This window comes from Tachysurus fulvidraco, chromosome 4, assembly GCF_022655615.1.
Source record: "Tachysurus fulvidraco isolate hzauxx_2018 chromosome 4, HZAU_PFXX_2.0, whole genome shotgun sequence".
NCBI classification, from domain to species: Eukaryota; Metazoa; Chordata; class Actinopteri; order Siluriformes; family Bagridae; genus Tachysurus; species Tachysurus fulvidraco.
The window spans coordinates 4,751,228-4,763,792 of NC_062521.1; the positions used below are offsets into that span (position 1 = coordinate 4,751,228).

At 41.7% G+C, this 12,565-nt stretch overlaps 1 protein-coding gene across 5 annotated transcripts in view; it reads right to left on the bottom strand.

Moving 5' to 3' along the window:
- macrod2 (mono-ADP ribosylhydrolase 2) overlaps positions 1-12,565 on the bottom strand; it is a 597,474-nt gene that overhangs the window by 396,516 nt on the left and 188,393 nt on the right. For all 5 annotated transcript variants that reach the window (XM_027165903.2, XM_027165902.2, XM_047812438.1 and 2 more), the window contains exon 5: positions 4,739-4,855. In XM_027165903.2, the coding sequence (XP_027021704.1) occupies positions 4,739-4,855 (117 nt within the window). The remainder of the gene's footprint in view (positions 1-4,738; positions 4,856-12,565) is intronic.

The following is a 12,565-nucleotide window of genomic DNA, read 5'->3' on the forward strand; positions in this document are numbered from 1 at the left end:
CGAGCCTGTGTTGTCTTCCTGCGTTTAACGGGGCTATTTACGACTACATTAAAAAAGGGCTTGGCTCAAATGCCATCAGAGTGCATTAATAATGCATTAGGAGTTTGGAATATGAACTTTCTTGCATGACGCGGAAGAAAATACATGTTTACGAGACTTCCTGATTAGCGCACGGAAATCACTGCGTACTCTAACGCAAGCTTGTTTTATCGAAACCCTACACTAAATGGAGCAAACAAACAAACAAACAAACAAACAAATAAATATTTTTAAAAAATAGATCTTCGGAACTCTTTTAGACATTTATTTTTAAATATCCTGAAATAATCATTTTAAAATGCAACGTTTAGAAGTCTGAGAGAAGGACGTGACACCGTACCGCCGTGCTAGACACGTAATTATGTTCATTTCTCAATAACATGAGGCTGAATTTTAGTAATGTGTGCCACATGTGAAGTCCGCTCCTCACCGGGGCGTCATTCAGGCATGTGATTCACAAATTAAAAAAAAAAAAAAGGGGTAAGGGGTGTGAGGGGGTTGGGGGATAAGCGCCCGCTTAAAACTAATAGCACCCAATTTTCTTGTCTTTACTAAAGAAGAAAAAAAATGAAAAGGTAGAGAGAAATGTCTGGTTCCATTGACTTTGTTTGAAACAAGCTTGGCTTGTGCAGGGAGAACTATCTGATTTTACATTATTACTCTCAGGCTCTTTTCTCGGGCCAGCGCGGGGCCCGGTCCCTCGAGTATATCTGAAACACAAGGAAGCATTTTATTCTCACAGATAGTTTTTTTTCCCCCGTTCTCCGTGCGCTCTGTTTGCTTTTTAAGTCCACATTAGTGAAAGCGAAATCAACCTGGTGAACCTTGATGGATTAGAAAGGTGGCTAGCGCCTGCCGCTTTTGAAGAATTAGCAAAACTCGTCTCTTGCCTCGTCACACGCCGCTTCCACAACGTTCTCAGATCTATTTTGATGGAACGAATAACATTTTAATCGTAGCTATTCCGTAGCAGTTCAAGAAGGAGAAGCACGATAAAGGGCAACACCCAGGAGATGGTCTTGTATTGATTATCGCTAGGACGTACTTCTGTGTAAACGTAATTAAGTTCGGAAGGACTCGGGATCATTAAATTCCAGGAAGATGAACACGGTACAAAGTGTTCTGGAAGCTACAGTACATCTGAGGATGCTTCCTGTTCATCCTTTCTGCGGAAAGCCACTTCGTCCGTATGACTGCATACTAGTCACAGCATATCAAGAAGCTCTTAAAGCAAAAGTAATTCGATTTCTGACTACTAGAAGAGTAAACACGAGAGGCTTTCTCGGGACAAATGAAACCGCGTAGAGAGCAGAAAGAGGAAAGCGATGAGGTAAAAAGGAGGGAGGGGGTGGGAAATATTGTCATTTTGTCATCCAGAGGGTAGGATCATGGAAGGGTTTGAGAAGGAAGGGCTCAGAAATCAGGCGTACGGGGAGGAGAGAGAGAGAGAGAGAGAGAGAGAGAGAGAGAGAGAGAGAGAGAGATGGGAAAAATAAAGCAATTTTAATGTCGCAAATTTGTGGCTTTGCCAGGGCATAAACAGTAAACGGACCATATGTCTTGTATACGCTGCACTCCCTGGCTGGCAAGAAGCCCTACATAATCTGCCATTTACAGATGTCGGTAAAATGTAAACACAAACCTGTGCATATTTCTCACGACAAGACATCTGACCCACCTCATCACACAATAAAAGTGTGGTTTACTATGCATCATGGAGCTTGCATAACCATGGCAACAGATGCAGCCTATTTTATCTATGTGCTGTTCTTGGTGCATTCCCTCTGCTTCCATTGTCCATTACAATAACGTGCTTCAACCGTCGTCTAAAAAGAATACGGATAGATAGACGTCATTTAGTGTGGCGTTTAAGGTGGAAAAAAAAAAAAACGGCAGCATTGTACATGCTTCAGGTGGCTTTTATGTGCTATCTGTCTTTTAAAATTCAGTTTATCATCCTAGAAGCTTAAATAAGGACCTGGTCAAATCTATTTAACACTTTAACTACCTGAAGATATTTCAGAGTAGTTTGCAAAAAGATATTAAGGAGCATTTGTGTTCTTGTGTGTTGCTGTGTCATTGCAAGGACTAAGCTTTGTTAACCGTGACTGTGTGTCTTGCCTCTGGACATGTTCTGCCTCTGCACATTAATACATCATTAGCTGTGGCCCATTTCTGAAGGAAAGCAACTTTCTCTGACTTGTGCAAAAAAAATAAATAAATAAAATAAAATACGACACTCTTATACTGTGAAATAGAGACATCCAGGGCGACGGATCCATGACCGCAAGAGAAATGGAGGGAATAATAGACAGATGATTGAATGGGTAGATAAAATGAGACCGATAAGAAACGTAGAGAGCTAAATGGATGGACTGAGGGATGGATGGATGGATGGATGGATGGATGCGTGGTTGGTGTTTGGATAGATAGACTGGTGGAGGAGCGGATTAGTGTATGGATAGATTGGTGGATGGGCAGGATAGATAGATAGACAGAATGGTAGATTTGAGGGTTTGTGTTTACATAGATGGAATGGTAGAGGGACGGGTTTTGGTGTTTAGATACGGTGGGGCTCGAAAGTTTGCGCACCCCAGGTAAAAATTTGTATTAATGTGCATAACGAAGCCAAGAAAAGATAGAAAAAAGATTAAACATTCTTATAATATGTCAAAAAAAAACAAGTTTGATTTTATTTCCATCATTTACACTTTCAAAATAACAGGGAAAAAAAAAGGCGTCTGCAAAAGTTTGTGCACCCTGCACCTTGTACTGCAGCCTTTGGAAAGCTGAGACCCGACAATGTCACGGATTGTTCTCAGTCGTCATCTGGAAAGACCAGGTGATGTCAATCTCAAAGGTTTTACATGCCCAGACTCGTCTGACCTTGCCCCAATAATCAGCACCGTGCGTTCTTCTAAGAAGTTGTCTGAAAATAGTTGATGCTAACAAAGCAGGAGAAGGCTATGAGAAGATAGCAAAGCATTTACAGATGCCGATATCCTCAGTAGATAGAATGGCAGATGGACGGGGTGGTGTTTAGATAGATAGAATGGTACACGGGCAGGTTGGTGTTTAGACAGATGGAATGGTAGACGGGTGGGTTGGTGTTTGGATAGATGGAATGGAAGACGGCCAGGTTGGTGTTTAAATAGATGGAATGGTTGAAGGGTGGGTTGGTGTTTATATTTTCCACTGTGGGATAGGAAATAAAACACTCTGACAGTCTTAGCATGGTTGTGTCAGGTGGAACGATTTACCACAGAATAAACAGAAAGGATATGAGAAAGAGAAAAAAAAAGAAAGAGTGAACAACGTTTCGATGCTGATAGTTTAACGGCAATGAATACAATAACAAAGAACAATGACAGTGGGAAGAGCAGAATGAAAACTGCTTTCTCTTGGAAGGCCAGATGAGGCTCCTCAGGGCACGAGAAACCAGCCTGAGAACTTGCCTTCACTCAGAGTACATAATACTGACTAATGAAAGACATCTCACACTCACACTCACACACACACACACACACAGGATCCTGCTTCGGCTATAAAAACCTGCTGATGCCTCTCTGGCTGGATTGCCTCAAGGTTTCTGGCTAACATTACACACGATTCAACTGTTGATGATCACAATATAAGATCAAAAGACAGCAGGGAAATTGGCGAGTGATTCTTATTTGTTCTGTTCTGTTCTGCTGCCCGACACGGAAAGCTACATAGACGAAAAATCCAATCTCTGATTTATGTGTCTGATGACTACAATCTTATCCAAATGAATAATTATGAATAACAGAAGCAGCAGGCGTTAAAAAAAAAAACAAAAAAAACATGGCTTCTAATGTTGCTGTGACATCTTCTTCAGTACCCAGAATACTTTTCACCGATACTACACACCGATCCCTGCCCTAAACACCACAGTCATGATGTGTCCTTCTTTTAACAAGAAACGACGGTCATCACCACTCACAATCTCTCTCTCTCGCGCGAACACACCGAGAAAGCCACTAGCTAATGAAATGAATCACGAATGAAAGATCAATCATTTTACAAGGTAATAGTTGCTTTAATGTCTTTGTTTGAGTACAGATGGCCCCTTCAGCCATTCAATTCTCCTAATAATACAAGTCCATTAATCAAGGCTGCTTGCTCGAATGTTCAGGAAAAAAAAAATCCCTCAGATGGTAAAAGCTTGAAGAATCGTTAATTAACCGAGTGATGAACTGTTTTCAGGGGGGGCACGGGGGCTTAGCGGTTAGCACGTTCGCCTCACACCTCTGCCTTGTGTGTGTGTAGTTTGCATGTTCTCCCCGTGCCTCGGGGGTTTCCTCCGGGTACTCCGGTTTCCTCCCCCGGTCCAAAGACATGCATGGTAGGTTGATTGGCATCTCTGTAAAATTGTCCGTAGTGTGTGAGTGTGTGAGAGTGTGTGTGTGCCGTCCAGGGTGTATCCTACCTTGATGCCCGATGACGCCTGAGATAGGCACAGGCTCCTCGTGACCCGAGTAGTTCGGATAAGCGGTAGAAAATGAATGAATGAATGAATGAATGAATGAATGAACTGTTTTCGGTTAATTGCTAACCATCATCTCGATGCAGCGCGACGTGACACAGCGTGACTGAGCAGAGCTCTAATGCTGACTTGGCTAAAGCATTACATGGTGTTGTTTCCTTGAGTAAATAAGGTTGACAGAAGGGTACTTACATTTGGCAGGAAGGTCATAGCCGCAGGTGATCTTGGCTTTGCCCGTCTCGCAGCCGTTTAGTGAATGGCACTCTTCATACAGGTAATGTCCAGCTGCTCTGTGTATACAGCCGTCCACTGCAAAAGACACACGCGCTTCAATATTACTGAAATCACATAACTGGATCAAATATTAATAGCAAATTTTATAAGTCTACACAAGGCAATTCAAGGTTAAAATGAGGTAAGACAATGAAATATCTCTCTTTTGTTCAACTGTTCTCAGGCTTTACTGTACATGTGTGTGTGTGTGTCTTTTTTATGACACTACGTTATGAAGTGCCTAGAAAAGAAGCTATTCCTGGCAGAACTCCCCAGTAAAAGCAGGGGTGATCACTTCAGAATATGAAGCTGAAGGCAATTATGGAAACAGGCCTGACAATGGAAGACGATGCCGGAATTTCTCATACCTCCACAGAGGCGTTCGGGTTACGGAGCAAAAAAAAAAAGATCGCATTCATTGTGCTAACCCCTCTGTTCTTCTTAAACGGCGCACATCTCCGAGCGGGATCGTCATGACTCGGTAACCTATGAGAAACCTCGGCTACCGAGTCAGGAAAATAATAAAGGAACTATTATGCAACCCTGATACCAATTCCCACTTTGGAAATATGAACGAAAACGTATTACGATCATCATTATCATGGAAGTGGCTTACATCAGACTAAGATGGAGGCGAATAGATATCAGCAGCATGCCATCAGATGGCATCAAATATCGCAAGCAGACAGGCTGCTAATACAGATCTGGGAGAGGCTGAAAAGAAATGAAATGTAATGTTCCACTCCATCCCCTCTCTCATTCATTGGGCAATGAGTTGGCAAATGAGCATGAACAGCCTTGGAATAACATGAAGGCAAACAAACTATCATAGCGCCTAGATGATCTTTCAATTTCCGGACAAATTTAGAAAAACTAAGTGGATAACAGCTGGAGGAAAAATACTGCGGTCATTCATGTTTAATGTACTGAAACCCGGCGACTGGACGTGGAAGATTTCTGATGGATTTTGAGAAAACTAAAGAGTATAAGTAGAAAAAATGACTACCGACGAGCTGAAAACGAAAGCAGCCTACTAGCTACGGTAAATGCTCTTCAATCCGTTAACAACGAGTGATCACAAATGACTTAAAGACCTTAAACACGACGTCATAATTATTGCACATTTGAAAATCAATGACTTCCTTTAAAACATCACTAGACTCTGGTTATCAGACTGGTTTGATGTTCTGCCAGACCTATAAAGCAATCTTTTTCAGTTCTTCCTAATTTAAAGCCCTTCTGTTTTCATGTAAACAACAATATCAGGAGGCTTCAGCCATTTCCCACCAGAGGGACACCTCAGGTGCTTGTTCAGTCCCTCATCTTCTTCAGATTGGACTACTGCAGCTCGTGCCTGGCAGGTCTTCCCCTGAGCACCATCTACCCTGCAACTCATCCTGAATGCAATCTCGCCAAGTTCTCCCACGTCACTCTGGCTTCCTGGCTTGTCTCTAGCTACCCGCATCAGATTTAAAATATCTGTGCTTGGCTACAAAGCCAAAAGCAGACCCCAACCTCCCTAAAGGCACCCATTAAACCCTGCACTGCACTACACTCCCTTCAAGCACCTACTATGGCTTAACTCAACCCACCATCCCTTAAGGTGAAAGGAAGCTATGCTTCCAGGCTCTTCTCTGTACCTCTGACACCCGGGTGACAGAATGAACTTTCCCTGGATAAGCAGACAGCCGTAATACACTGAAAGTCTTAGACTGCACGCTGAAGGCCAACCTTTTCTTTTTTTTTTTTTTTTTTTTTTTGCTGTACACTCATACACTACTATTAAACACTAGAATTAGGCCACGTTCACACTGCAAGTCCTAATGCTCAATTCGGATATTTTGCTCAGATCTGATTTTTTTTTTGTTTGGCTGTTCACATTACCTTTTAAAATGTGGCCTATATCAGATACCAGTGTGAACTGTTTGCTGTTTCGAACTGACCCGCATGCGCAAACGAACGATAACGATGGCGTCACACGCAGCACGCCGTTGCGCTAAAGTTGGCGAGGTTATGGAGGAAGTAAACATTTTCGCTTTTCTTTCTAAATGTTTGTGTAATGGCAGCACAGAGACGCGGTGTTTTGAAAATATTTTCGGATGTCGAGGGCAACTTTTGATTATTTGATCCATTTTGTAGGCGTAGTCACGTTTGTGTGCGTACTCGCCGGCGCATAATTTTGACGAATATCGATATAGATTGACGTAAAAGTCGCATCAAATCCGCCTTGGGTGGCACACTGCGGCCACATTGGAAAAAAATCAGATTTGGGAAGTGGAAGTGGTCTAAATCTGATTTGAAAAAAATCAGATCTGGGCTAGATTTGAGTGTTCACACTACTCCTGAAGAAGTCTGACCTGGTCACTTGACCCCAAAAAAATCAGATTTGGGCCACTTTTATCTGCAGTGTGAACGTGGCTTTATAGATTTTTTTTAATTATAAAACCCTTTTTGTTTGTTTGTTTGTTTAAAGTTTCTTTGAATATAGTGTCTATCAAATACTATAAATGTGAAAAAACAAAAAAACAACAACGACGGATCGACTTGCCTGGTCAATTCTACTGTAGGCTTGTGAGAAAGTACAGTCTAAGCCTCAGCTTAAAATACGCCACCTAGAGGAGTTGTCATCATCGTCGCTGTCGACGATGCGTGCTATCTTTTTTGGACAATTAAAATCCAAGTTAAAAAATGGCAACCGAAGAAAAATCGATATTGCCCAAGACTAGTCAATGCCTGCACAGCCTTCAGAGAAAAAAAAAGCACATTATTGCTTTAGCAGTACATTCAAGGTCATTGCTTTCTGCTTTGAGCTGAAGTCTTGTCCATGGGGTTTGTGTCCATATGAACACAATGACCGAGCATGCAAACAGCTCATTATTTCCATTTTAACCTGCAGACCTATTTATATTTCATACTTATATTTTTCCAAAACTTTTATCTTTCAGCGAAACGCCATTAACAGAAAATTCTACAAGAGTTAAAAGTTAAACTATAAGGAGTTGTGAAATGAACAGGCTACACAAATGGATTCAAACCATTGGCAAACTAGATTAACATACAAAGGGGCTAGCTCACACGTATAGCTATGTAAACAAGTCACAAGTACAAAAAAAAACTTTCCTTGTTATCTTCGCAACTAACTTCGTCTCGGTTGGATTCCAGGCCTCTACGGTCACAGTGATTTTGTAATGAACATGCTATTCCTTTCCCAACGATGCAACAATGCGATGGCCAAAACATTTTTGCTCATTTAAGCTCATTTCAGAAAGTATCTGTGCCAGTAAAAAAAAAAATAGAAGCCAATGGATCTGGGCAGGACGACAACCATTTCTTTCCCAACAAAGCTGTTAAACCTCAGGAGTTCCATAGCAGGCCTGGTGAAAACATATGAGGAAAATTAACAGCGAGGGAAAAAGTGTGAACCTCATATCAAAAAGTTTCAGTGAGGGAAATGCAACAGGTGAAAATATCCGTCATCGTTAGAGCATCTACATTTATGCTTTTAGCCGACTCACATTTTATTTGGTTTTTTTGTTTTTACAGCTGAGGATTATGCGCTTTGATCAAGGACCCAGCAGTGGCGGCTTGGCGATCATGAGGTTTGAACTCACAACCTTCAAAGCGGTAGTCCAACACCTTCATCACTGGCTTCCCTGAGAACCGACACCATTGCTGCTTCTCAGAATCATCTAACACTGAAGTCTGATTATACAGGTTTGTCATCGAGGTCCAAACACAGTCCAATCCCACCATCTCACCATTATCTAGCCTGGAGGTTTCCATATAAAATCTAGTTTTATTGTTGAATTAAATAAGAAAACACTTTTTTTTTTTTTGCGATTGTGGTTGCTGGAACCGCATGAAACTTATTAAGAACTTGTGAACCTAAGGCGATATTTTCTTGCGAATGCACGTACTGTGGGATCTGTTTTCTACAAGGCGAGCTTCTCCTCAGGACACACACAGACACACACTAGCAACAAATGATTGATAGATTTATATCAGACGTGAGCGACGCTACGATAATAATTCACCATGTTTATGACCGAACGATCACGAGTCAAGAATTCCAGTCAATGTTCCAGTCGCCTAATGGCAGCCTGATGTGTTCTGGCGGTGTATACCAGGTATCGTATGTCCACTTATTTCTGTCTGTTTAACAAAAAGGTTTGATTTGTGTATCGTTCTGATATACACAGTGCCGTTCGTTCGCACTCCTCTTCTAAAAAACAAATCCCTTTTTCACCTCCGTGTAGTAAACACAAAATGATTTGCAGATGCACCAGACATTATAAACATCCGAGTCACGGACATCTGCAAATCATCGCATCCAAATTGTGTGAATCATAAATTTGTAAACGCGTAGTCCGTGACGCCGACGCGTCATAGTGTGGAGGAGACCAGTGATTTTAACCCTATTCCTTCAAGACTGATATTTTAAATCGCAGTTTTTTTCCGTTCGTCTCCGTAACGTAAACGTTTCCCGGTATCATGACTGCTGTATTCACCTGCCAGGCGTTCTCGGAGTGGAATTTACTCCATAGCTTATTATATTTGAACACTGAAGGTCACTGTAGTCTATTAACAGCGATGATTTAAATTCATCTCACACATTTCTCAAGATGAAAAACTAACACTTTTACTCAGACCTGATTTCTATGGAGATGCGTCACGTACGAAGCCGTTCACTGTAAGTAATTTTTTATTTTTTTGTTACAAATGGAGCCGCGCATCAATATACATTCGATTCGCTCTGAACCCGCGGGAGCCAAATTCCCTGCTGGATTTAGAGCTTTTATCATTGGAAAAAAGGCTGAACAGGTTTTGATTTTACTCCTCGTCCTACCTCAGATTGAAATCGCAAACAAGGGAGCCAATTTGGGGAGGAGAAAACAAATGTGTTGAATAGGTTAACTTTTTTTTTTTTTTTCCTCGAGAAAAGATGCCGAGCGACGGAGTTAAAGAGACGACAAGAGCGAGCCGGAGTTCGGTCACATAGAACCTTTTATCTTACGTATAAATCATTCAGCAGAACTATAAAACAAAGGATGCAATAATCCGTCAAAGACGTAAACGAACAAGTACCGTGTGGTCTGATTACTAACGACGACGGAGAAAAGGAGCTTCCGAGACAGATTTTATTTGGGATGAAGCTACAGCAGGGACGACTTCTCTTTTTTTTAAATGGTAGTGTACAAGGCTGAGCTTAAACAGGAGAGCTTAAGTAGATCAGCATAAGTAAGAGTTTGCTGTAATTGTGTTCCAACAGAAGCTGAGTGATCTTATCCCCAGACTGGGATCAAGAGAGCATGGGCAGAAATGTCTCAGAGTATCGCAATAACATCTAACAAATGTAACAGGACTAATAAATTACAGGCCCGTCCTCTATGCAAAAGTTAACTGGGGAACCTCATGAAATACTAATCGAGCTCGAGCTGATATCGCACAAGATAACTGTGCTTAAAGGTGGGGTCTCTGATTTTTGAGAAACGCTTCAGAAAACCGAGTCGGCACGACACGGAGGATAAAAACAAAGAAAGAAAGAGAAGAAAGGCTTACGATAAGGTAAGAAGTAGGACGTGTTAATATAGGATCAGCTTTCCAGCGCTGGAGAGAATTGAAGGAGCAGGAAGTTGGCCACATATTCACAGATTGGAGTTTCCCGAGTCAATAACTCCTGAGCTAAACGCTGTTACTACACAAATAACACCTCTTTTCTATCGTAGTAATGTAGAGAGGCAGCTACAACCGTGTTTTGTGTAGTAACAGCGTTTAGCTCAGGAGTTATTGACTCGGGAAACTCCAACCTGTGAATATGTGGCCGACTTTACTTAAGACGCCGAGGCGCTTTTTTCCTTCTCGATAGGTGAGTAATGTTGGTTTTTCTTTGTTACACAGAACTAATATATGCCTTTGTCCTTTACATGATTATGCTTGTGTGTCATTTTTGCTTGTTTGTTTATCTGCAATCGTATTGTTCTTCCCTTCAGCTATGATAAAGACACGTTTCTTTCCATTAGTCACCTGGGTTACGTATGTATGTGTGGGCGGAGCTATCGATACAGGGGTGGGACCCATTTGGGTTAGGGGTGTGTTTGTTTTGGTGATTTTATATGTCAACATTGGCTTTCAAACAACGGAGACGTCACTTTTAAGGTCAAAGTTTAAGCTGATACACAGTGTGGAAATCGTGTGTACTGAGACACAAAGTTCATCTCATCTGGTAAAGTCTTGTGTAACTTCTGAATAGTTTGAGACTGTAGTCAACTCGTGGGTCTATTAAGTTCTCACAATATGTGAATTACTCACACACTAGGCCATAAGTCATGTATGGTGGACTAGCGTATGAGTCACGAATGTCATCCGTTCAGAATTCCGACAGCTTTTTCTTTATATGTTATTAATACGAGACTCCGAAAGAATGATCTAGAAGTAAAACTGCACAGACGTGACATTATCCCGAAGTACAGAGTGTGACCAGTTGTGAAATGACCATCTGTCATCGAACAATAAAGTTTGCAACATTTCCCTGTAGAATATTGGTATCAGGACAGACTGTTGAGTTCCCATGTGACTAATAACTACAGCTGAGAAACTGTCAGCACACACTACAGGGATGTATTAAAAATGATTCTTGAGCCATAACCAGACTGATATTAATTCTCTGCATACTGGCTACCCTCGGAAATAATGACTGAGTGGGTTGCTGACGGCTTCGGTGCCATTATTTCAAAGTGACACCAGTTTAATTTGACTCCATTTGAATGGGACGCATTCCGAGAGGATGACTGGCAGCTCGGCTGTGCCTCTCTGTAGACCGAGAAGAGGCATCAAAATACGAATTCGCAGCTTTCTAAAGACAGGCAATCTGAAAACGCTTTAGGTGCTAATGCTGGACTCTTCTGGCAGTTCAATACCTTAATCTCTCAATCCCTCAGTCACCTCAGCAGGAATATGCAGAGATGAATTCAGATATGAAAGTTCCAAGCATTCAGCCTGTGTAATGAGAGCAAGTTCTGGGGCTTCGTTGGCACGGTCACAGCTGTTGCCCAACTTAGAAGCGACGACGAAAAAATCCAAAACAATGTAACTGCAAGAATCAATAAAACAGCACGGCGACCCAGGGGGAATCTGCCTGAGGCTGAAAAAATATAGGTCTCCCTAGCGACCGAAATGATTTCTGCTCATAACAAATGAATTAACAACACAGAAAGCAGGTCTCAGCCTTTGTGGCAGCAGAAGCATGACCCAGATGCGAGACGGGCTGTCAATTTATTTTCTAATCTAAGAGGGATTTAAGAAGGAATTCCCTGCTGATTGCAACGCTAAAGATGAGAGTGCGAACTCATGGAGGCGATGCCTGATCCTCATTAGCTAAGTGTGGCGTTTATTGTCACCTCCGAGAGCCGAACGTGTCACATAAATCTGCTCTCAGCGGGGACCGGGGCTGCATGCCAAACGTCTCAGCTGTGGGGAAAAGTTTCTGGGTATGGATATTTAAATAAATAAATAAATAAATAAATAAATAAATAAATAAATAAATAAAATAATTCGATACGCAAAAGTGCTGGAATTTATTCAGCAAAAATTGTCAGTTACAGCGAAACGATCTCAACGTCTGCCAATGATTCGCTGCAGGAGTTTTCCCAAAGATTAGCAACCTTGTTATAACAACATGTTAATGGAACTATTGATGTGCAGACATCCGTAATGGGGTTAAAACTGCCGATCCGTGCCAGGAGAAGT